Source organism: Neovison vison, chromosome 6 (genome assembly GCF_020171115.1).
Source record: "Neovison vison isolate M4711 chromosome 6, ASM_NN_V1, whole genome shotgun sequence".
Taxonomy (NCBI): domain Eukaryota; kingdom Metazoa; phylum Chordata; class Mammalia; order Carnivora; family Mustelidae; genus Neogale; species Neogale vison.
Genome location: NC_058096.1, coordinates 209,188,341 through 209,209,559, shown reverse-complemented (window position 1 = coordinate 209,209,559; position 21,219 = coordinate 209,188,341). Strand labels below are relative to the sequence as shown.

The window sequence follows — 21,219 nt, the reverse complement described above, 5'->3', positions numbered from 1 at the left end:
CACCGAGCCCTCTGCTGAGAGCCCAAGGCTTCAGACCGAAGCAGAGGTGTTGTTCCGGAGCTTGGGGTCAGGCGGGCTGTCAGTCTGAGCCCAGCTTGACTTGACTGATCAGCAACTTCCAGGGTTTCATTATTTAAATTCCCAGTGATTTGAGAAGTCTCAGAAAACTACTTTTCTGCTACCTCATTCTACTTCAGTTTTGTCTACTTGGAAGAATACGTGGCACCTGAGGCAGACATTGCCTCCCACCCCATAATTTCCCCTGTGTCTTGGGAATGCTGCCCTTTGGGGAGGGCACCTGGCTGCACTGACTCTGACCCCATCCCCATAGAGTAGCAAAGACTTGGGGTTCCTGAGCGCTGGGCCGGAGACGCCTGGCATCACTAAAACTGGGAGCACACTCAGACCTCCTGACTCCTGTCTCATGTCTTTGGTGTGTTAGCTGTAACTTGAGAACAGCCTGTTTTAAATCAGAGCTTGGAAACTTTGGGAGAGGATGGTTTCCCTCTATCTGAAGCCCAGAGGAGGGTAAGAATTTAGGGAGCTCTGGTATGTGACTCTGGGATGCCACTAGGTGGCGGTCCATCTAGTCTCTTCCTAGCTCTGACACCATGTTGATAGGGGGTATCCGGAAGCCTGGTTTAGACACTCGGAGAGCCTTTGGTTCTTCACTGGGGGAAGATGAGGAGGACACTTTTCATTCATCGACATTTCAGTGTGCCTGACACCTGCTACTACCCTGTGAGATTGTAACTACTTTTCATTGTGATCACTCGTATTCATCACTAATGTTGAACCGGAAGCTTCAGCCCTGAATTGGTGGATGGAGCCACTTGATCTCAGCTCCTCACTGCTTAGTGCTGCTCGAAGGAGGTCACTGTTAGTGCCTGATTGGGGTGGGGGGAGGAGGACAAAGCAGACAGGCAACCTGCAAAGAAAGTAAGTCGAAGCTAGCTGTATTCTGAAAGTCTCCAGAGCTGGTAACTCTCCCAGAAACCTCAGTCAGGGGCTTACCATGAAAAGCTCCAAATGTGCTCCTGTCCCCGTTCCCACTCATGGGGAAGCTTCTGCAGGTTCAGGAATGAGCACCTGTGCACACAGGGGAATGGGAGGAATTGGGGCCTGCCGCAGGGCTGGACGGGTAAGGGCCAGAGTTGGCCCTGCCCCGCAGACCCACTAAATCGCTTTCTTCTGCCTGGCTGTAAGATTCCATTGATTTGCAGGCCAGATTGATCACCAGGGAAACAATGGACCTAATGTCTGAAGTCCTGTCTCAGGTAGACATGGCCTTGATCTCACCCTACCCCAGTTAAACCAGAGATGGTCCAAGCAGGGGGAGCAGAGCAGAGGTGATGAGTCAGGAGGGGTGGAGAACTGGGAGCGGCAGCGTTCCCAGGAATTTTACTAGTTTATTGGCTTGGTAAGCAGTTTCCCCACAGCGCCGGAAGAGGGGCTAGGTCACGCTCTATGAAGGATCTGAGTTGGTTTTGGCAGCTGTAGCCGCAGAAAGCACTTGGTTTTATGCCCCAAGCCCCAAGTGGATACTCGGCTCCTGAAAGGATGTATTGTGATACCTCCGAGCAGGGGGTGAGGGTTAACAGCCTGCGCACTCTCTCTCCCTTTTAACTTTGCACTTAATAGGGAAGCTTTTATCTAGGACTCCTTTAGCCTGCATTCCTTGATTCCAGTATTTGTGGTCTAGTAATAAGTCCCAAGACCAGAGCATCCATTCATGACCTTGACTCACGTTAGGCTACACGCCAGGTGCGGCAGACGACGCATTCAGCGGGAGTCCGGTGCCGCCTAGCAGGTAAGGGCCAGGCTGCCTGGGTTGGAATCTTCGATCCCTAGTCACGAGTTGTGTGAGCTTGGACAAATTATGTAACCTTTCTGGGACTCAGTTCCATTTTCTCTAAAATGGGGTCAGAAATAGTGCCTAGCTCGTCCGCTGGGTTGTGAGAATACAGTGAGCTGGTACGTCTGACGTACTCACAATGGTTTCCAGTGGAAAACATTCAAGTTTTCCTCGTGGTGAAATGAGAGAGTCGGCCCATCTGGGGTCTTGCCGGGCCCACCCGTGAGATTTTGGTTTCACTACCGGAGTTTGTTTTCAAAGCTGAGTTAAAATGCCTTTAGAGGGGCGCCTGGGTGGCTCAGTGGGTTAAAGCCTCTGCCTTCAGCTCAGGTCATGATCTCAGGGTCCTGGGATCGAGCCCCGCATCGGGCTCTCTGCTCAGCGGGGAGCCTGCTTCCTCCTCTCCCTCTGCCTGCCTCTCTGCCTACTTGTGATCTCTGTCAAATAAATAAATAAAATCTTAAAAAAAATAAAATAAAATGCCTTTAGATGGGCTGGAAGGTTTGTCAGAGTCTCCATCACTGCCTGCAGGTCACCGGTACCTCTTTGTTCACGGGGTTACCTGGCCAGTCGCTGTGGGCATCCTTGTCCTCTGACAGGGTCTCTGAGGGTCCTTTTCTGGATCTGTATCACTGTCTGCCTCTACCAAGAAGTGTCCTGGTACTAGGAGCACCCCTAGTGATGAGCGGGGACCCTCCGTTCTCTACCCCAACCCTACTCTTCATCCTTGGTTAGAATATGGGTTCTCTGGCTTTTCTCACGTCACCTGAAGTATTATTGTGTCCCCACCCCTGCCCCAACAATTTCCTTCCGTTTTTCTAGCCTCTTCCCCCAAGTCCCTTCAGGGCCGAGGCACCAGCCAGACACGGGAGCTTTCTGTGGTCTCATAACCTTCTAAACCTTCTTCTCTGCCTGGCTACCAGCTGTGCTAAAAGAATAATATGTTTAAAGAAAAGTGGGGGGAAAGGCTTTTAGAATAGGAAAAGTTCCCACTTTAAATTAGTTCAGTGTCAAAAAAAACCCCAGTGGGGCGTGGTTTTGTGGGTGGGTTAGTTCAGCCAGTTGGACCTGGGAAGATTTGTAAGCCATCCCTTAGGGTCATAAAAGAACAGATGCCTCAAAACCTGAGTAATTAATCCCCCCCCCCAGCGTGTGGCCCATTGTAGTCAGGAAAGTGCACATTTTAAGCATAAGTGCCTCTCACTGGATTTGTCTGCTCAGATCTGTATGAATGTGTTTTACTTAAAAGATGGATTTTAATATTGATTGCTTAGTGTGTAAATTAGAAACAGCTTTTGTTTTGCTGGCTGTACAAAATTATTCAGTTGGTCCCTGGGAACTTGATTATTTCACCGTAAATGAGCTGCTTTTCATGGCTCAGTGCCTATGTCCAGCAGAAGCAGTGAGGGAACAGTGAGGCTGATGGAAGTTTCTCTTGGAGACTTTCAGCTGGGGCTCTGCTGGCTTGTAGTGGAAGGGGAATGCTGTAGAGTCCGAGAAGCACAGTTACTATATGGTGATATACTCTCATTGTTTTAGGGGTCATTCTTCTGCCTATATTCAAATGGACTATTTAAATATATCAGGTGAGACTTCTTTTTTTCTTTTAAAGATTTTATTTATTTATTTGGCAGACAGAGATCACAAGTAGGCAGACAGGCAGGCAGAGAGAGAGGAGGAAGCAGGTTCCTCCTCTGAGCAGAAAGCCAGATGTGGGGCTCCATCCCAGGACTCTGGGATCATGACCTGAGCCGAAGGCAGAGGCTTTAACCCACTGAGCCACCCAGGTGCCCCGGGTGAGACTTCTTTTAGCATTGCACGGATGGGGTGGGCATCGGATGGGGTGGGCATGGCCTTGAGCCTTCACATGGGTGTCGCTTTGCCCGGAATGCCCCCTCACCTGTCTGCAGCCTGACTGACTTCTGCCCATGTTCTGGTGTGAGGTCGCCTATGACCCCCAGCACTGGTCAACATCCTCCCTGGCCCCACTCCTGCTGTTTGCTTCTTACCATGAAGTTCCTCCTGACTTTGTGAGATTGCCACCCTGGGGCCTTCATCTGCCTTGCTCACGCTCTCCCTCCAGTGTCCAGCGGGTAGCTGGTACTTTCTAGATGGATGAGTGCATGGACTAGAAAGCTTCAGTATGTGATTTTGTAGAGACCATTGTGAAGCAGCTGGGTCTTACCTTTCTGGACCCTGTTCGATACAGTAAAATGATTCCTGGAATGTTTACTTACTGCACTGATTTTTTTTAAAAGATTTTCTTTATTTATTGAGAGAGAGAGAGAGTGGGAGAGAACACAAGAGGGGAGAAGGTCAGAGGGAGAAGCACACTCCCCATGGAGCTGGGAGCCCGACGCAGGACTCGATCCCGGGACTCCGGGATCATGACCCGAGCTGAAGGCAGTCGTCCAACCAGCTGTGCCACCCAGGCGCCCTGATGTTTTGAGGGTTTGTTTTTATTAAGCCAAAACCCTCAGAAATTGCCCATTTAACACTTCTGAGTGATGCTTGGGGCAGCAAATGTTGATGCCTGTTTCTTCTTCATTGAGGTCATTGGGCGTAAGGTTCAAGAGGCCAAAGTGGAAAAGTTTTCCTCATGAAAAAAGAGCAGATCTAGTAAAAGGGCCAGTCTGATATTGAATCGGCCTCCAGTCTTTCTCTCTCCCTTTCCTGCTGTTCAGTACAGTGATAAGCGATGTAATGTGACCGGCTGTCACACAGACCTGAGCCATCCCAGGAAGGTCCCTCACTGTACTTATGTTGTGGCTTCTGCTCTGAGAGTTTCATGGTGCATTCCAGGCCATGGAAACTCGGGATGGTGTCTGTGAAATGACCCCTCTGTGACCAGACTGCTTGAGTCCCCAGGCCTCCTGGCTTCCTGGGCCTGCCTGAGGGCCGTACTCCACTCTTCAGAGAGTTAATTATGACTGGCCAAGGGTCACTTTACTATTGTTCTCTTGTTTCTCTTTGGATAAAGATGGCTTCTGTTGGGGGTCGGGGGGCGCGGGACATGCCCGTCATGCCCCCTGACAGACAGAGCGTGGTACCCATCTGGCCCCCTGCATACAAGTCTGGAGGCCAGAGGCAGGTGCCGTCCTTTCCCACTGTGGCGACTTTCCTGATAGCGCTCGTCCTTCCAGCATTCCATAGGGCAACTGGAACAAAGCCCCGTGCCTTTGCTTTTTGTTTCTGAAAAGACTCACTCAGCTTTTCTGTTACCTCTCTTTGTAGTTCAGCCAATGCTACCCCTGAATTTGAAGGTCGAGGAGGTGATGACCTTGGCACAGAGATCGCTAACACCCTCTACCGGATATTTAACAACAAGAGCAGCGTCGACCTGAAGTCCCTCTGCATCAGCCCCCGGGAGCACTGCTGGATCCTCTACGTGGACGTACTGGTACGCGTCACGTGGTGTACTGGCCGCACCGTCTGCGTCTGCTGGAGACCAGTCGGCCTGCTTTCCTTCCGGTGCTGTGTCCCTCTTTAAGTGGCTGCTTTCAACTTTCAGGGTGAGACTAGGTGGAAAAAGCATGATGTCCTGTAATAAGTTTTTTTTGCTAAATACACCGCATGTGTCATAGCATGCAGAGAGTACCGTCCTACAGGAAAAGTCACACAACAGTCCTATCATGGTAGCACCCAAAATTAACCACCTGTCGGGGAAGTAGACACAAAACCAGGGATGCTCTGGAGGTGGCATCCCATGGAGGTGGTGGGCAGAAGTTGGACAAGTTGGCACATCTGCATGGGATGAGGATGAGCTTGCTTTTTTAAAAAAAAAAATGATTTATTGATATATTTGAGAGAGAGCGAGCACACAGGGAGATGGAGGGTCAGAGGGAGAAAGAAACTCAAGCATGTCCCTTGCTTAGCCTGGGGCCCAGTGCGGGGCCCGATCTCACGATCCTGAGATCATGACCTGAGCCGAAACCAGGAGTTGGGTGCCACCCAGGCACCTGGAGAATGAGCTCGTTATATACATTTCCTTGTAGGCCCTATGGCTCTGGCAAGCAGACACTGCTGTCGTCCCCATTTACCGGTGAAGTAAGGCTCGGAGAGGTGCAGCAGCCGGCCCCAGAGTCAGCTTGTGAGGAGCGGGGTTGGGCCTCGACATTGCCTCTCTTTAATGCCGGCACCTGCTCTTGACCTCACTAAGCCACTGGGTGTCCGTATCGCATCCGCTGTCCCCTGCCTCCTGGGCATCCCACTGTGTGTTGCAGAAAGATTCTTACTAAGCTGCACCTGCTTGGCCACAAGAGAGGAGACTAGGGTCTTTGAGCCCCGGTTACATGCCAGGAATGGTAAGGGTGTGATCTCATGTCATCCTACAGAGAAGCAGGGCTTTGCTGTACCAAGGGGGATCCTGGCGCTCAGAGGACAAGGCCAGCAAGCGGCAGAGGAGAGCGTCAGACCCGCACTGCCTGACCTGGGTTACCCCGTGGTGTGGCACACAGAGAGGAGCCTGAGCAGGCGGCCCTGAGGCCTGGAGTGGGCTTATCCTCTGCACCACAGGGAGGAGGGTGGGCAGGCTGGTACCTGCCCTTCGGGGGACCCCCGGGCCAATCAGGTTTAACATTCTGCCCTCTTGATTTCCTCTCTTGCTGATGAGCCCGAGTTTGTGGCAGGCCGCTGTGACACGAGCGGGAGGGCTTCTGTGTCCCCAGCTGCCAAGGAGGTGGGGGGCGGGGGTGATGTGCTCCCTAGAGTCCTTCCAGCAGGGAGATCCCACAGCTACTAGAGTGGATGTCAACATTTCCCTAGCGCCTTCTTGGCATGAGGCGGGCACAGGAATATCGGAGTGGGAGACGGTGGTCTTCAGCCCTGGCTGCTTGTCAGGACTGCCTGGGGTCTGGAGTGGAACGCACACGCCAGCGTGTCACCCTGTGCTTCGCTGAGCTCCCCAGGGGCTCGTGACCACAGCCAGGCTCAGAGCGCGCAGTGCAGACGGACGTGCAGCACATGTGCTCTGTCTGCAAGGCCGGCTGCGGGGAGACCAAGGCGCGGAGCAGTGTTCTCTAGAAGCACTTAGCTCACGCTTACTGTGTGCTGGACACGCTTCTGAGGGCTCTCCAAACATGAGCTCATTGAGCCTGTGGAACAGCTCTGTGGGACCTTTGGGACTTTCAGCCTCCGCGAGGCCCGGAGATGTGAAGTGGCCACCCAGCTGAGTGGCAGAGACAGGAGTCCTAGCCGATGGTCTGACTCAGGAGTCCCGCTGGAGCTCTTCCCTGGGCGGCGGTCTGTGTCTGAGCCATGACGGGGAAGAGCTAGTCCTCTGCTGGGCACAGAGCCGGGCGCTGAAGACAGTGGGGCGGAGGGGGTTCAGGAAGCAGTAATCCTGCCGTGCTGCGGGCAGGCCGGCGTCCACCCTGGAGGTGGAGGTCCGATGAGTAGGTACAGACTCGCCTCCCCTTCCTTTCTTGGGGTCTCAGGCCAGGGCATCACTGAAATGAGGACAGAAGGATGTGTTGCCTTCCACCGAATACTGTGCTCTGACCTTCCCGGCGGAGTGAGCACCCGGAAGCGTGGTTGGTGCTCTTGGGCAGGAACTTAGTTTTTGTGGCACCGAATGTGCAGCGTGGTGTGTTTGTCCCGTGTTCGGGCACAGCCGTACGATGGTGATTACATACAGGAGGCTACCACACTGCTAACTACAAACCTGGTGGTGGCTGCTGCATCAGTGGCCACCGTAATTTACCTGTTTGGAGGCTGGGTTTATGTGGGCACAGAGGCGAGTCACACTCGGGAGCCACTGGGGACAAAACAAAGGTGATCATTTCCTCCTTGAGTGCAGACCTAGCTGGCTGGGGGGCCACTTAGAGGAGACCCGCCACAAGCCGGGCCCGAGTGGTGGCCCCATAGTTGGGACCAGCAGTGACCTTACCTGTGGGGTGCAGGCTGGCGTGGTCGCCAAGGAGCCTCTGGCAATGAGGGTGAATGTGCCCGGCATCCGCCAGGAGAGCGTCCACACGTTCTTCTCTTTATCTTGTGAACAGGGAGCGCTTTGTGGGAACCAGTGTCCTTTAACTGGTATGGTACTTAGAGCAAGAAATGATGTTTGCTTTTCCTCCCCACCCTGCTCCCTGCCACCCTTAGCTGCTGGAATGTGATGGGAATCTGTTCGACACCATCTGCATTGCTGTGAAGGCTGCTCTCTTCAATACAAGGTGAGTCTTCCTGGAAACAGCCCGAAGGACCTGCGCGGAGCCTGAGTAGACACTGGCGATGGGCCACTTAGGAGGTTTTATACCAAAGCTGACAGGGGAAAGTGACCACAAGGGCCTTTAGCATTAAACATGGTGGCACTTCATGACAAGCCCCAGATTTCACAAGGTAAAACTCAATATATATGTAAATTTCCGTATTTGTTCTTTATGCTGTTATTTTCATGAGTAAGCACGTCCCATGTAGAAAAATACTAGAAAACTGGGGCGCCTGGGTGGCTCAGTGGGTTAAGCCGCTGCCTTCGGATCAGGTCATGATCTCAGGGTCCTGGGATCGAGTCCCGCATTGGGCTCTCTGCTCAGCGGGGAGCCTGCTTCCTCCTCTCTCTCTCTGCCTGCCTCTCTGCCTACTTGTGATCTCTCTCTGTCAAATGAATAAATAAAATCTTTAAAAAAAAATAAAAGAAAAGAAAAATACTAGAAAACCACAAAGAAGCAAAAAGAGTGGAAAACAACCACAGGTCAACTGTCCAAACACCGTAACTGGATAAAGCTGCTCGGGAGCCTGGGTTTGGCCCGTCATGTGCTCTGCTCTGTCCCCAGCGCTACGAGCAATGCCGGCCACATAGTGGGCGCACACAGATTCCTTGACTGGACCCAGGAATGTTCTGAAAGCAGGGCGGCAGCCAGCCCTGGGGTTCAAGAGCAAGAAGTGGTTCTGCCACCGGGGATCAGCTTCCCAGCCAGCTGTGCAGCAAGCGACACAGCACCAAGCCCTCTTGGAGCTGCCACTTCCTCTGAATGATCCCACAGCTTTCTCCCCCGCCATTGCCGGTTCTTGCAGGAAGGTTTGTGGCATCTGAAAACAAACATGTGGGTAGGGATGTTCATGCCGTGAGAACTTCCATTAAGGGACTGGGGGATCCTGGGGCAGAGAACATGAGGGTTAGAGACTTCTAGGGATAGAGGCTAAGGAATTACTTGGATAAATGAGCAAGGGTGTTATTCTAGGATGTTCATTGCAGCTTCTTGGTAATGGTGAGACGCCAGGAACAACCTGAGTGACCCAGTGCAGCGGGTGGCAATCGGCTCAGCGGCCTGTTGAGAGGTTTGTTAACACACAAAACCAGGCACTAAACACAGTCCTCTCATCTCGCTTGTTTTGTTGTATTTTACTTTTGGTAACTCATATATTGTGACTATGTCTGGGGAGAGAGAGAGAGGTGTATATCCTAAAATGGGCATTGTGATGGTCTTCCAATGCTCCTCTTATCAGCAACTTAACACTTCTCCGTGTTTTAGAGGTTTTCTCTGGTGAATTTAGACTCCCTGTGTAATTCAGAAGAAAACAGAAGGCTAAATAAATTTCTGTTAGCCATTGCAGGATGGAATATTTGCTGACATCAAAAGCTGTAGAGTTTCCCAGTCCGACCTATGCCACTAGGCTCCTGGCTGCGATCATGCAAGAGGTCAAGAGGACTCTGGGCCTGGTGGCCACGAGGGGTCCGAGGACCACTGCCATGGTAGCAGCCTGTGCTGGGGCTCTCTTGGAGAAGAAAGTCACCATCTGTTGTACCTTGAGCTTCAGAAATAACTACCCATCTGCCAGCTGGTTTCCATGGGCACCAGGGCAAAAAGAGAGAGTAGAACCAGACGAGGCTGTTCGGCTGTGGGGGAAGTGTTGGGCAAACTGTACATCGGGATGGTGAAACCCAGCTGCTCAGATTGGCGAGGACACCTGTCGTGACCATAGCCCTAAGTCTCGTCGCCTAGAACAGAGAACAGCCCAGCGGGTAGCAAGGAATGTGGACTCTGTCAGGCGTCAGGTCCCCGGTGCGTGGAAAACCTTTTGTAGAGTCCACGTCCTTTAGAAAGAGAGAGGCCATTCTCTAGCCCTTCAGCTCACCCAGCTTGTGGCCCAAGTGTCGGGAAGATACGTGCATGTGCGCGCATGATGTGCGTTTGCACAGGCTCATTTAACGTACCAGTCAGACTTCAAACTGGTTACCTGACTTGCTCAAATAAGATGTTACTTAATACATCTTGGGGGAAAAAAATGCTTCCATCTTGGGTGCCCTGACATGGAGGCTTTGAGCAGGCCCCAGCCGGCCCCCTTGGCTCCTGTAGACATTTTCCTCGCTGCAGCTCATCTGCTGTGGGTGTGTGGCCTTGTGTCGGGATGGCCCGCCGGCATGCAATCATAGAGGGCTTTTGTTACAGCGGGGCAGAGCACCAACGCGGTTTCCGTCATGTAGCTGTATGGACCACCTCTTCCTTCCTGGCTCCTGCACCCCAGATGGGAATGGAATGGATGGACCTTATGGGTTCAGTGTGTTTCCCCGCACCCAGCTCAAGAAACAATGTTGCCGGCCGCCCCCAGAAACCCTCTTCATCCTCCACCCCCGTGCGGTCCCTACAGCCACTGAGGATAACCATTGTCCTGCAACAGTAGACCGGTTTTGTACTTGATGTAAATGAAATCACACAGTATTGTTTTCTTGCGTGTCTGTTTCATTCGCTGAGCATTGTGTCTTGAGACATCTGGATTGTGGCCTGTAGTCATCGTCCCCTTGCTGCTGTGCGGTGGCCCCCATGCGGCTGTGTCCAGTTTATTTAGGCATTCCACTGGGGATGAGCATCTGGGTAGTTTCCAGGTTTGGGCTATCCCAAACATGAACGTTTTTGTCTTTTTCTTGCACATATTTACCCACTTCTGTTGGGTATGGGTGAAAATTTTGGGTCATAAGGCATGGCTATGTTTGGTTTTAGTAAATACTGCAAAACCGTTTTCCAAAGAGCTTTTACTAGATGATACTCCCACCAGCGTGGTGTAAAGCGTTTCTGGGTTGCTTCGCATCTTTGCCAATTTGTTGTTGTTGTTGTCTTTTTAATATCTGCCATTCTGGCGTGTGTTTTGGTATCATATTGCAGTTTTAATTTGCATTTCCTTAATGGATATTTAAGTTGAATACCTCTTTGTGTGTTTATTGGCTATTTGAATGGCCTCTCTCTCTTTTTTTTTTTTTTTTAAAGATTTTATTTATTTGACAGAGAGAGACACAGCAAGAGAGGGAACATAAGCAGCAGGAGTGGGAGAGGGAGAAGCAGGTCCCCCGCTGAGCAGGGATTCCCGATGCGGGGCTCGACCCCAGGGATCATGACCCAAGCCGAAGGTAGATGCTTAACGACTGAGCCACCCAGGTGCCCCTTGAATAGCCTCTTTTATGAAGTCCGTTCAAGTCTTTTGCCTATTTTTCTATTAGGTTGTCAGTCTTCTATGTTTGGTGGGGATTCTTTTTTTTTTTAAGCTACAGTAGGAATTCTTTATGTAATATGTCAGCTCATATGTACACACACGTGCGCACACACACACACATTTACAAATATTTTCTGCGTTCCGGAATATCTAGCTTTTTTTTTTTTTTTTAGGTTTTTTTATTTGTTTATTTGAGAGGGACAAAGCGAGCGAGAGCATGAGTGGGGGGAGGGTCCGAGGAAGAAGGAGAAGCATTCTCCCCACTGAGCAGGGAGCCCCATATGGAGCTGCATCCCAGGACCCCAAGAAGATGACCTGGGCTGAGTGCAGAAACTTAACTGACTGAGCCACCCAGGCATCCCATCTTTTAGACTTCTTTTTTTTTTTAAGATTTTATTTATTTATTTGACAGACAGAGATCACAAGGGACCTTGGGATCATGACCTGAGCCAAAGGCAGAGGGTTTAACCCTCTGAGCTACCCAGGCGCCCCTAGACATCTAAGTGATATTTTTTGACAAAAAGTTCATATTTTTAAAAAAATTTTGAAACATTTGGCACATCTGGGTGGCTCAGTCATTAAGCGTCTGCCTTTGGCTCAGGCCATGACCCAGGGTCCTGGAATCAAGCCCCATATCAGTCTCCCTGCTCCCTGCTCAGTGGGGGGCCTGCTTCTTCCTCTCCCACTCCCCCTACTTATCCCTCTCCCACTCCCCCTGCTTGTGTTCTCTTTCTTGCTGTCTCTCTCTCTCAAATAAATAAAATCTTAAAAACAATTTTTTTTGGAAACATTGTACAGAGGGCCATTGAGAAAACGTTTTATTCTGCCTAATGATGATTATACTCTTCTGAAAGCATAGAACATCCGCCTGACCCGGGAAGATCATTCCGTTTCTAAAATCCATTTAATCAAGATGAAAAACAGTAAGTGTAGCTTGTGTTCTGAGGCCCCGGCTAGTGAAATTACACAGGTCGGGTTTATCCCTTTAGACCACACTGGACAACTTGCTGCTCTGGGAGCTCCTCCACTAGCATAAGCAGCTCTTTACAGAATAAAGAAACATTAGCTCTTCATGTTCTCTTCGCCCTGAGGCTTTCTCATCAGCCTTCAGCAGCACTTTCTAATACCTTTCAGAACATATTCTTCACTTATGTGGGTCTTAATATGTTAATTTTGGCAAATGTGTATGTAAATACGGAGCAGATGGACACCTTGGCAGTATTCATGGGCTGGGACTTCTCTTGGCTTCCCATACTTTATCTTCGTCATCTGTTTACCTGCCAACACGTCGAAAGTGGAAAGGTTGGTGGGTTTGGAAGAAGATACACACACACGTCCATTCTTCTCTGCCCTCCTATAGGAGGGTGCCATTGGGCTAGCAAGTGGTGCGAAGCAAACACTGCTGCGGGGGCCAGGGCCTGTGTCCTGTCATTGCTCCAACAGTCGTTAATGTCGTGACCTTGAACAAGTAATTAAATCTCGTTCAACAAATGAGTCCCTCCTTGTGTCAGATGGTGTGTTAGACTCGAACAATGGGGACATGAGTACAAATTGACTGTAGTTTCATTCGTCTTTTCTGTCTTTTGGGGAACATAACTGAGTAAGAGGCAATTAAAATGTACAACTCTATTTCATTGCTTTTTTCCCCCAGTGAAATAATAAACGGGAAAGTATCCCAGTAAACACTAGAGGGTTATCCAACTGTATGGTAGTATTTTACGATAGTGGATTCCACAGGCACACTTAATTTTCCAAAATCAGAGTATCTCGGATACAAAGGCTTCAGATGTCAAAGAAAAGTTTCTGATGAACAAATGAGTTTCTGCATGAAAGTAACAAAGACCAAAAAGAATCTCCTGTAATAACTCATCGCATTCACTAAGAAGTCCCTCATCACCTGTGTAATTTTAGCATGAAGGAATTCACTTTTAGGTTAAGATTCATTGCTTTATTCACGAATGGCACCATATAAAAATTTGTGCAGTAGATTTCATGATTCTTTGTAATCCTCAATGCAGTTGAATCTATTGTTTTTTTTCTCCCTGTATGGCAAGACTTTTTTTGGGTCTGTTCAAGAAATCTTTGTTCACACCAAGGTCAGGAAGATGTTTTTAGTTTTTTGGTTATTTTTTTAGTATTTATTTATTCGAGAGAGGGGGAGCACACACAAGAAGCAAGGAAGGGCAGTGGGAAAGGAACAAGTAGACTCCCCACTGAGCCCAACATAGGGCTCAATCCCAGGACCTTGGGATCATGACCTGAGCTGAAAGCAGATGCTTAACCGACTGAGCCACCCAGGCACCCCTTAGTTTTTCTTCTAAAAGCTTTATTGTTGGGGTGCCTGGGTGGCTCAGTTGGTTAAGCGTCTGCCTTTGGCTCGGGTCATGATCCCAGGGTCCTGGGATCGAGCCCTGAGTTGGGTTCCCTGCTCAGTGGGGGGTCTGCTTCTCCTTCTGCCCCTCACCCTGCTCCTGCTCATTCTCTGTCTCTCTCTCAAATAAATAAAATCTTTATTAAAAAAACAAAAGCTTTATTGTTTTATCTTTCCCCTCTATCTCTAGTCCATTTGGTATCGACTTTTTTTTTTTTTTTAAGATTTTATTTATTTATTTGAGAGATAGTGAAAGTGAGAGAGATCACGGAGCTCTGGAGAGGGAGAAGCAGACTCCCTGCTGAGCAGAGAGCCTGATGTGGGGCTCGATCGTAGGACCCCAAGATTATGACCTGAGCCAGAGGCTGTGACTGAGCCACCCAGGTGCCCTTGGTATGGACTTTTGTATATGGTATGAGGTAGAGATCAAGATTTTTTTTTTCATGTGCATATCTGATTGACCAAGCATCATTTTTGAGAAGACCCCCTTTCTTTGGTGCTCTGCAGTTTGCCTGGGCACTTCTGACAGAGACGATAGGGACAAGGATGATAAACTATAGGCGGAGTGTCACTTGACTTGTGACGCTCAGGAACTCCAACTGCTGTTCTCAGTCTCGGGAGAAAGAAGTTCTCTTTTCTTCTCACAGTAAGTGGGACTTTTAACTGGGCTTCTGTTTCTAGGATACCGAGAGTTCGTGTTCTAGAGGATGAAGAGGGGTCCAAGGACATTGAACTCTCAGATGACCCTTACGACTGCATCCGGCTAAGTGTGGAGAATGTCCCCTGCATTGTCACTCTGTGCAAGGTACGCGGTTGTATCTGTTTTTCTTTCTTTTTTTTTTTTTTTTAAGTTTTTTTTAATTTGACACAGAGAGAGAGATCACAAGTAGGTGGGGTACTTGGGGAGGCAGGCTGCCCGCCAAGCAGAGAGCCCAATGTGGGGCTCGATCCCAGGACCCTGATATCATGACCTGAGCCAAAGTCAGAGGCTTTAACCCACTGAGCCACACAGGCACCCCGTATCTGATGGTTTTTGAATTCCCTGTGGGTCTTCTTCAACCTCAACCCATTAAGGTTACTTAATAGGTTGAGAAGTTAACAGTTTCACAAACCTCGTACAGGTAGCTTTAATCCAAATCCAGTCATTTGGTTATATTAGAAACTACCAACTATGAGCAGCTCTGTTTGTTTGTTTGTTTGTTTAGAAGACATGATGGGGTCCCAGGAATACACATGTGGGTTCATGGTGCGAGCAGCTGAGTTTGTTAAGATCCTCCCTACCAGGTGTTTCACTCAAACACCGTATGCGCACATTTCCCTTAAGTCCCTCAATTCTGTGGGTCTAGGGAGGTTAGAGGTGAACACTGTCCTCTCTGTGGGCCCCAGTGTCCCCATCTATGCAATGAGGGTTTGGAGCAGCATCTGGGGATCTATTATATGACGTGTGGTTTTTTGCCTTTTTTTAAAAAAAGATTTTATTTATTTTGACAGAGATCCCAAGTAGGCAGAGAGGCAGGCAGAGAGAGAAGAAGGGAAGCAGACTCCCCGCTGAGCAGAGAGTTTGATGCGGGGCTTGATCCCAGTGGGATCATGACCTGAGCTGAAGGCAGAGGGTTAATCCACTGAGCCCCCCAGGCATCCTGTCACGTGTGGTCTTTACATGTGCACAGAGGCCTGTGGAACCTACAGCCCAGTCATGCTGTCGCGTACCCGGCACACCCAAGGATGTGCACCAAAGCCTGGATTGGCTGAACTGTCCCTAATTCCACACAGGATCTATAAAAATAGGACTGAGTGGGCCAGGTTTAATTTCCCTGAAATCCCTTCCTGAGGCTGGGGTATGATGCAGCACTCGGACCAACCAAGGCCACTGGCACTTGACTCATTCTTGAGCATGTCTCTCGGCTTGCACCTTCTTGGTTCATCTTTGTCATCAGTGAAACGTCCATCTGGCTTCACGTGTCACTTTCTCCCTGCGCCCCTCTGTTGGAGACCCTTGGTGGCCTGTGACTTGGATGGTCTCTGACTTACAGCTCTAACCCCACCCCGGTCCCCCATATTTCCTTCTCATGCTTTTGTAATTCTGCTTCCATAGTGGCCTGTGGTAGAATCATTGAACATGGCTTTAGGTGTTTTCCATGTGACCAGAATCTAAAGTAAGACCTTGGATGGACAGTGCAGGTTCTTCACTGGTGTAGCTACTCCTTCCACGAGGCTGTGAGGGGTTGGGCTCAGGAATGCATGTTACCCACCCGTGTGCTCTGCTGCCCTGACTTTGCAGATCGGCTATCGGCATGTCGTGGACGCTACTCTTCAAGAGGAGGCCTGCTCCTTGGCCAGCTTGCTGGTGTCCGTGACCAGCACGGGAGTCGTGACGTGCATGAGAAAAGTGGGGAAGGGCAGCCTGGACCCAGAGAGCATCTTCGAGATGATGGAGGTGAGGCTCTGCCTCTGAGGCAGGTACAGGCACCTGACGGGGAAGGCTTGCTGCCTCTTGCCCCCTTGGTCCCACCGTGGGAATTCTCCTTTTGTACCCTTGACCCCAGACTTAGAACTTGGAGGATAGCTGGTGTGAGCTGGTTGTCTACGGACCTAGCCAAGGGTAGAGGCGATAGGGGCTGCGAATTGGGAGGTAAGGAACCGGTCAGTCATTGTCCCTCATCCTTGCCCTCTCTGATCCAATGTCTCTGGATGGAAGTGTTGGGACTGATAACGTGGAGTTGCTTGTGACTCCAAATCCCAGGCTTTTGTGATCTGATGAGGGTACTGGGTTCCTGCCTGACCACTTCCTGTCCTTTGAAGGGAGTGAGGAAAGGTGGAGGCAGGGGACTGAAAGTTGGCTGCCTCCCCATATTTTCATGGGCCTAGAAGTATTCAAATAGAGGCGACTGGGAAATCCTCCCAGCTGCCTGGGGGTGGATCGCTCCCCACTGGTCTCAGGCTCTCTGGCAGCCCCACCCAGTAGGGCTCAGTGCTGACTGATCCAGGTGTGTGTGTTCCTGACTTGTCTGAAAGCCCCCCTGTGGCAGGGACCACGTGTGTCTTCCCAGACTCACCTTCACCAGTGTCCCCTCAACTTTCCAGAAGTCTTGGAGGACTCTGACTCAGACCATCTGAATCGCCAGGACCCGAGTGAGCCAGACCTGGGTGTTTGGCCTTGGGTAACTAGCTCAGGCCCAGGGGTCATGCTTCATCGCAGGCCAGGTGGCCATGCGTGCTTTTCCTTCATTCCTAGAAACAGCGACTTTGCACTGAAGACACGAAATGTTCAATGTCCATTTTCTCTTCTATCGTCTTATTTGAAAGCAAAGCTGGGCAGTGTATATGGTGTCGAGAACTCAGTCCCCACTGTGAGCCCTGGCTATGGGCCACAGCTCGCACATCTCAGGGGGAGGATGGCAGCAGCAGTACGCCTGTGTCTCGAGGAGCCAGTGAGGACGTGGAGGTGGGAGCGGACGGCACAGGGTCCTTCCCCGGGAGATGGAAGCCCTTCTCCGCATGCTCGCTTGGGTGCCTGGAGCTCAGTTGTCTAGCCCTGCGTGGCAGTGGGTATCCTTTGTGGGCCATCGGTTAGTTGGCTAGTTTTTTGTTTCTTAAAGATTTTATTTATTTATTTGACAGAGATCACAAGTAGGCAGAGAGGCAGGCAGAGAGAGAGGAGGAAGCAGGCTCCCTGCCGAGCAGAGAGCCTGATACGGGGCTCGATCCCAGGACCCTGGGATCATGACCCAAGCCAAAGACAGAGGCTTTAACCCACTGAGCCAATCAGGCGCCCCTTTTTTCTTTTTCTTTCTTTTTTTTTTTTTTTTAAAAACAAAAACACTTTAAAAACTTTTTAAGTTCTGCCAAAAATCTCTCTAGACAACTGTGGCTTGTCTTAGAGGGAACTCTTCCCTACCCCCTGGAGACTTTTATGAGAATTCTGGTAGGTAAAACAATGAAAGTAATAAGTAATAGTGAGAATTTATTGTGCACTTACCGTATGTCCATCTCCTTGGTTTTTAGTGCTTTTAATGTATTGTGTCATTTAGTCCTCAGCCATCCTGTGAGACAGCTACTGTGGTCATCTTTCATTTTCCAGACGTGGGAATTGAGACACGTAGCAGATAAAGTCACTCGCCTACAGGGTGCCCAGCTCATAAATGCTGGCGCTAAGATTCAGACCAGAAGGCGCGCTTCCAGAGCCGTCCCTGCCCCTGCAGCCCCACTGAGCTATTTTCACCTTAGACGCAGGTCTGCTGCGGCTGCTGGAGCTCCGGTTCACGGCGCTGCATCCTCCTCTGGGGCATGGCGAATGCGGTCTGCAGACCCTCCTGGGGGGACCGTGGCCCCGTGGCCCCGTCTCACTGCTTGGGTCTCACCAAGGAGGTGGCCACGGGGAAGTGCCGCTGTGACCCGCAGCATGTCGGGCCACTGCCGCCAGTCTCTGTCGCTCACATTCCAACCTCCCAAGTCCCGGTGTCCTGCCTATCTCCTCCCACCTGTCCTCGGTTCTGCCTTCATTTATATGGACAGTTAGCACCCCTGTCTGATCGACTGACATCTTTTTTTTCTCATGTTGTGGTAAAAATCTTTCCACAGTCACTTTGGACCTTAGCCCTGACTTTGCATTTCATACAGTTGATCACTTCCCGCTTTTATTTTTTTTTTTTTATTTTTTATTTTTTTTTAAGATTTTATTTATTTATTTAACAGAGAGAGATCACAAGTAGGCAGAGAGGCAGGCAGAGAGAGAGAGAGGAGAGGAGGAAGCAGGCTCCCTGCTGAGCAGAGAGCCCGATGCGGGACTCGATCCCGGGACGCGAGATCATGACCTGAGCTGAAGGCAGCGGCTTAACCCACTGAGCCACCCAGGCGCCCTCACTTCCCGCTTTTAGACTGAGATCTTCCCGTGTAAGTTTCCAGTAATCCCTGGACTCTGAACCCTGTGTTACAGCGAGGGGCCGGGTTAGAAGGCCCCTGGAACCGGGAGGGTTGGCGGGGGTCTGGGCCCCAGCGGCTTTCTCCCTGATATTGCCGAGAGTGGAGTTCAGCACAGCGGAGTGGAAAAGGCTGGGGAACACGGCAGGCTCGACAAGGTGGGGGACTGCTGGTTGGTTCCTCAGAGTCTTAAAATGATCCGTGAGTCTTTCTTTATGAAAGACTTTTGCATATGAGTGATTTTCTGAGGGGTCCCTGTGTGGCTTCTGCGTAGGGGCTCATTAGGAACTCGGTGGGTTGTCTGACCTCTTGACATTGTCCTGTTCCAGCCGTTCCGTGCCTTTAGCATCTCTGCATGGCACCCGAGGCTGATGCCAGGCTCAGCTCGGGCCCATCTGAACCGCTCTGCATGGAGATTTGGTGGTGGGTGAATGAGAAACTGCTTGTTCAGACATGTCCCCAGAACCATCTGTTCCTTCATTAGCCACACTCTTGATTCCCTGTGGCCTCCCTCTGCCTCCTCGCCACGCTACAGTGGGACGTGGCAGTCACGGGGACAGATCTGGTTGACAGTTTTGTGTGTTGTCACAGCAGCGGCAGTGCTCAGCTCGATTAGGCCGAGGCCGCCTGGGCTGCTTCCTGCTGACCGCCTGGGGGTTGGTTGGTTTGTTTTTGTCTTTGTTTTTGTTTTCAGTACGGAGATCTTTCTAGCTCTTTCTAGGGCTCTGTTGTTGTAGTTGGGGGTTTGCTTTCCTATTGATTTGTTTCACTAAGTAAAGAGCCCTGGAAGGCAGATGGAACAGGTACAGTTTGGACCGGCCAGCAGGCAGAGAGGGGGGCTTCCCTGGTGCGGGCGCACGCTTCACCGGCAGGTGTGTGCTGTCTTCCGTCCCGCAGACCGGCAAGCGAGTGGGCAAGGTGCTGCACGCCTCCCTGCAGAGCGTCCTACACAAGGAGGAGAGCCTGGGGCCCAAGAGACAGAAAGTCGGCTTCCTGGGATGATTTGGACATCAGTGCAAAGGCGGGGTGTTTGGGGGTTTGTTTTTTTTTTTTTTTTTGCTTTTCCTTTTAAGCCACAGTTTGTATATATTTTTCTTATCTGTTATAAATTTGAGGCAACATTTGTACATGTAAAATAAAGTATATTTTCTAGTCTGGTTTGGTACGGCTAGAGTTCTTTGGCAGTAATCCAAGACGCCATTTGGTGAACCCCCCGGAAAGTCTGGCCCTGGTCCAATGAGTGGCGACCAGATCCAGAGATCTGCTCCCAGGGAGAATTCTCTGGTCGTGCCTCTCCAGGGAGACTGATTACCTCCTACTGCAGGAGTTCAAAACAGTAACAAAAACACTAGAATAAGGACCTACCAGAAGTATGGTTTAAAGGAAATGCTTATATGTATTTCGTGAAAAAATTTTCACTTGCGCAGCTTTCAAAGTAAGAAACACACACACACACAGTTCCTTCTTGTGGATTTGGTGCTTCTCAGGAAGGAGGAAGGAGGCACATGCCCCACGTATACACCATGGCTTCCACCTGGCTGGTGAACCTTCCTGAGTCCTGGGGAAGCCCACTTCGTGTTTCCTGCCCTCCACGGAATCCACGCCGGGCTCCCTAGGGTCTGGGGCTTAGCAGCCACTTTGGTCCTTAGCCAAGCATTCTTATCACTCTTGTTTTGAAATTGCTCTGGATTTTATAATCATTCCCTGATGTTTTGTAAGATTTCCTTTTTTCATCAACTCGAAGAAGGCTGCTTTAGAGATGTTGTCATTTGATTACTCAGCCTGCCTTCATACTCCGGGGACAAAGGGAAGGCCATTATTGATGGCCCCAGAAGGGTCCTCATAAGCCTGTATTCTACTCCGAGTGCAGTGTGTTGGAATTAAGTCTCTTCACAGGTTGAGCAATCTTTAGTTTTTTCCAAACGGAAACTCCCCAGTCAATCTTAAAGAGCCCCAGGGAAGGAGCTGACTCATGAAGGGTGAGTATCTCAGCCCCAGCATTAGCTCTCTGCATTTCAGCTAGACGGATAGAGTGAGTTCAGAACGCATTGCCTAATGGAAGGAACATAATGTGAGTTGAAGCTTCGTTCCAGAGGTCCTGGCACCGGCACCTTCTGTTGGCATGGCCAGGCCCAGCCCTGTGGAGACAAACAGCTACCTCGACTTAGACTTGGAGCTGCTGCCCTCCCGAGAACACAACCTGGGTTTTCATTTTTAAAAAATGTTTTTCCAGCAATTGTCCCTCCAGGCACTGTGATAGTGCTCCCAGCAAGGCCCCAGTGAGCGTGATCCCCCATCCCCCAACTCCTGGCTGACTGCCCGCGATGGGACATTGACAGTGGTCAAGATACAGCTGGAGTTTGAGTCAAGTTTAGAAGCTTTAGTCCTGGGGTGCCTGGGTGGCCCAGTCATTAACATCTGCCTTCGGCTCAAGTCATGATCCCCAGGTCCTGGGATGGAGCCCTAAAGTAGGCTCCCTACTCGGCAGGAAGCCTGCTTCTCTCTTTCCCCTCTACCTGCTGCTCCCCCTGCTTGTACTCTCTCTCTCTCTCAAATAAATAAATGAAATCTTTAAAAAAAGAAACTTCAGTCCTGATGATTAAAGACATCAGACAGATGTGTCTTTGCCAGGCTGAGTGCCTGACCGCTA

The 21,219-nt window shown here is 50.4% G+C and overlaps 1 protein-coding gene across 2 annotated transcripts in view; it reads left to right on the top strand.

The window, feature by feature from the left end:
• EXOSC7 (exosome component 7) overlaps positions 1-21,219 on the top strand; it is a 46,736-nt gene that overhangs the window by 15,637 nt on the left and 9,880 nt on the right. The window contains exons 4-8 of one of the 2 annotated variants that reach the window (XM_044253754.1): positions 5,090-5,255; positions 7,955-8,025; positions 14,331-14,454; positions 15,931-16,086; positions 19,467-19,724. In XM_044253754.1, coding sequence (XP_044109689.1) covers positions 5,090-5,255; positions 7,955-8,025; positions 14,331-14,454; positions 15,931-16,086; positions 19,467-19,571 — 622 coding nt within the window. In that variant the 3' untranslated portion in view covers positions 19,572-19,724. Of the gene's footprint in view, positions 1-5,089; positions 5,256-7,954; positions 8,026-14,330; positions 14,455-15,930; positions 16,087-19,466; positions 19,725-21,219 lie in introns of those variants that run through there. The other variant, XM_044253755.1, reaches the window with a different exon arrangement.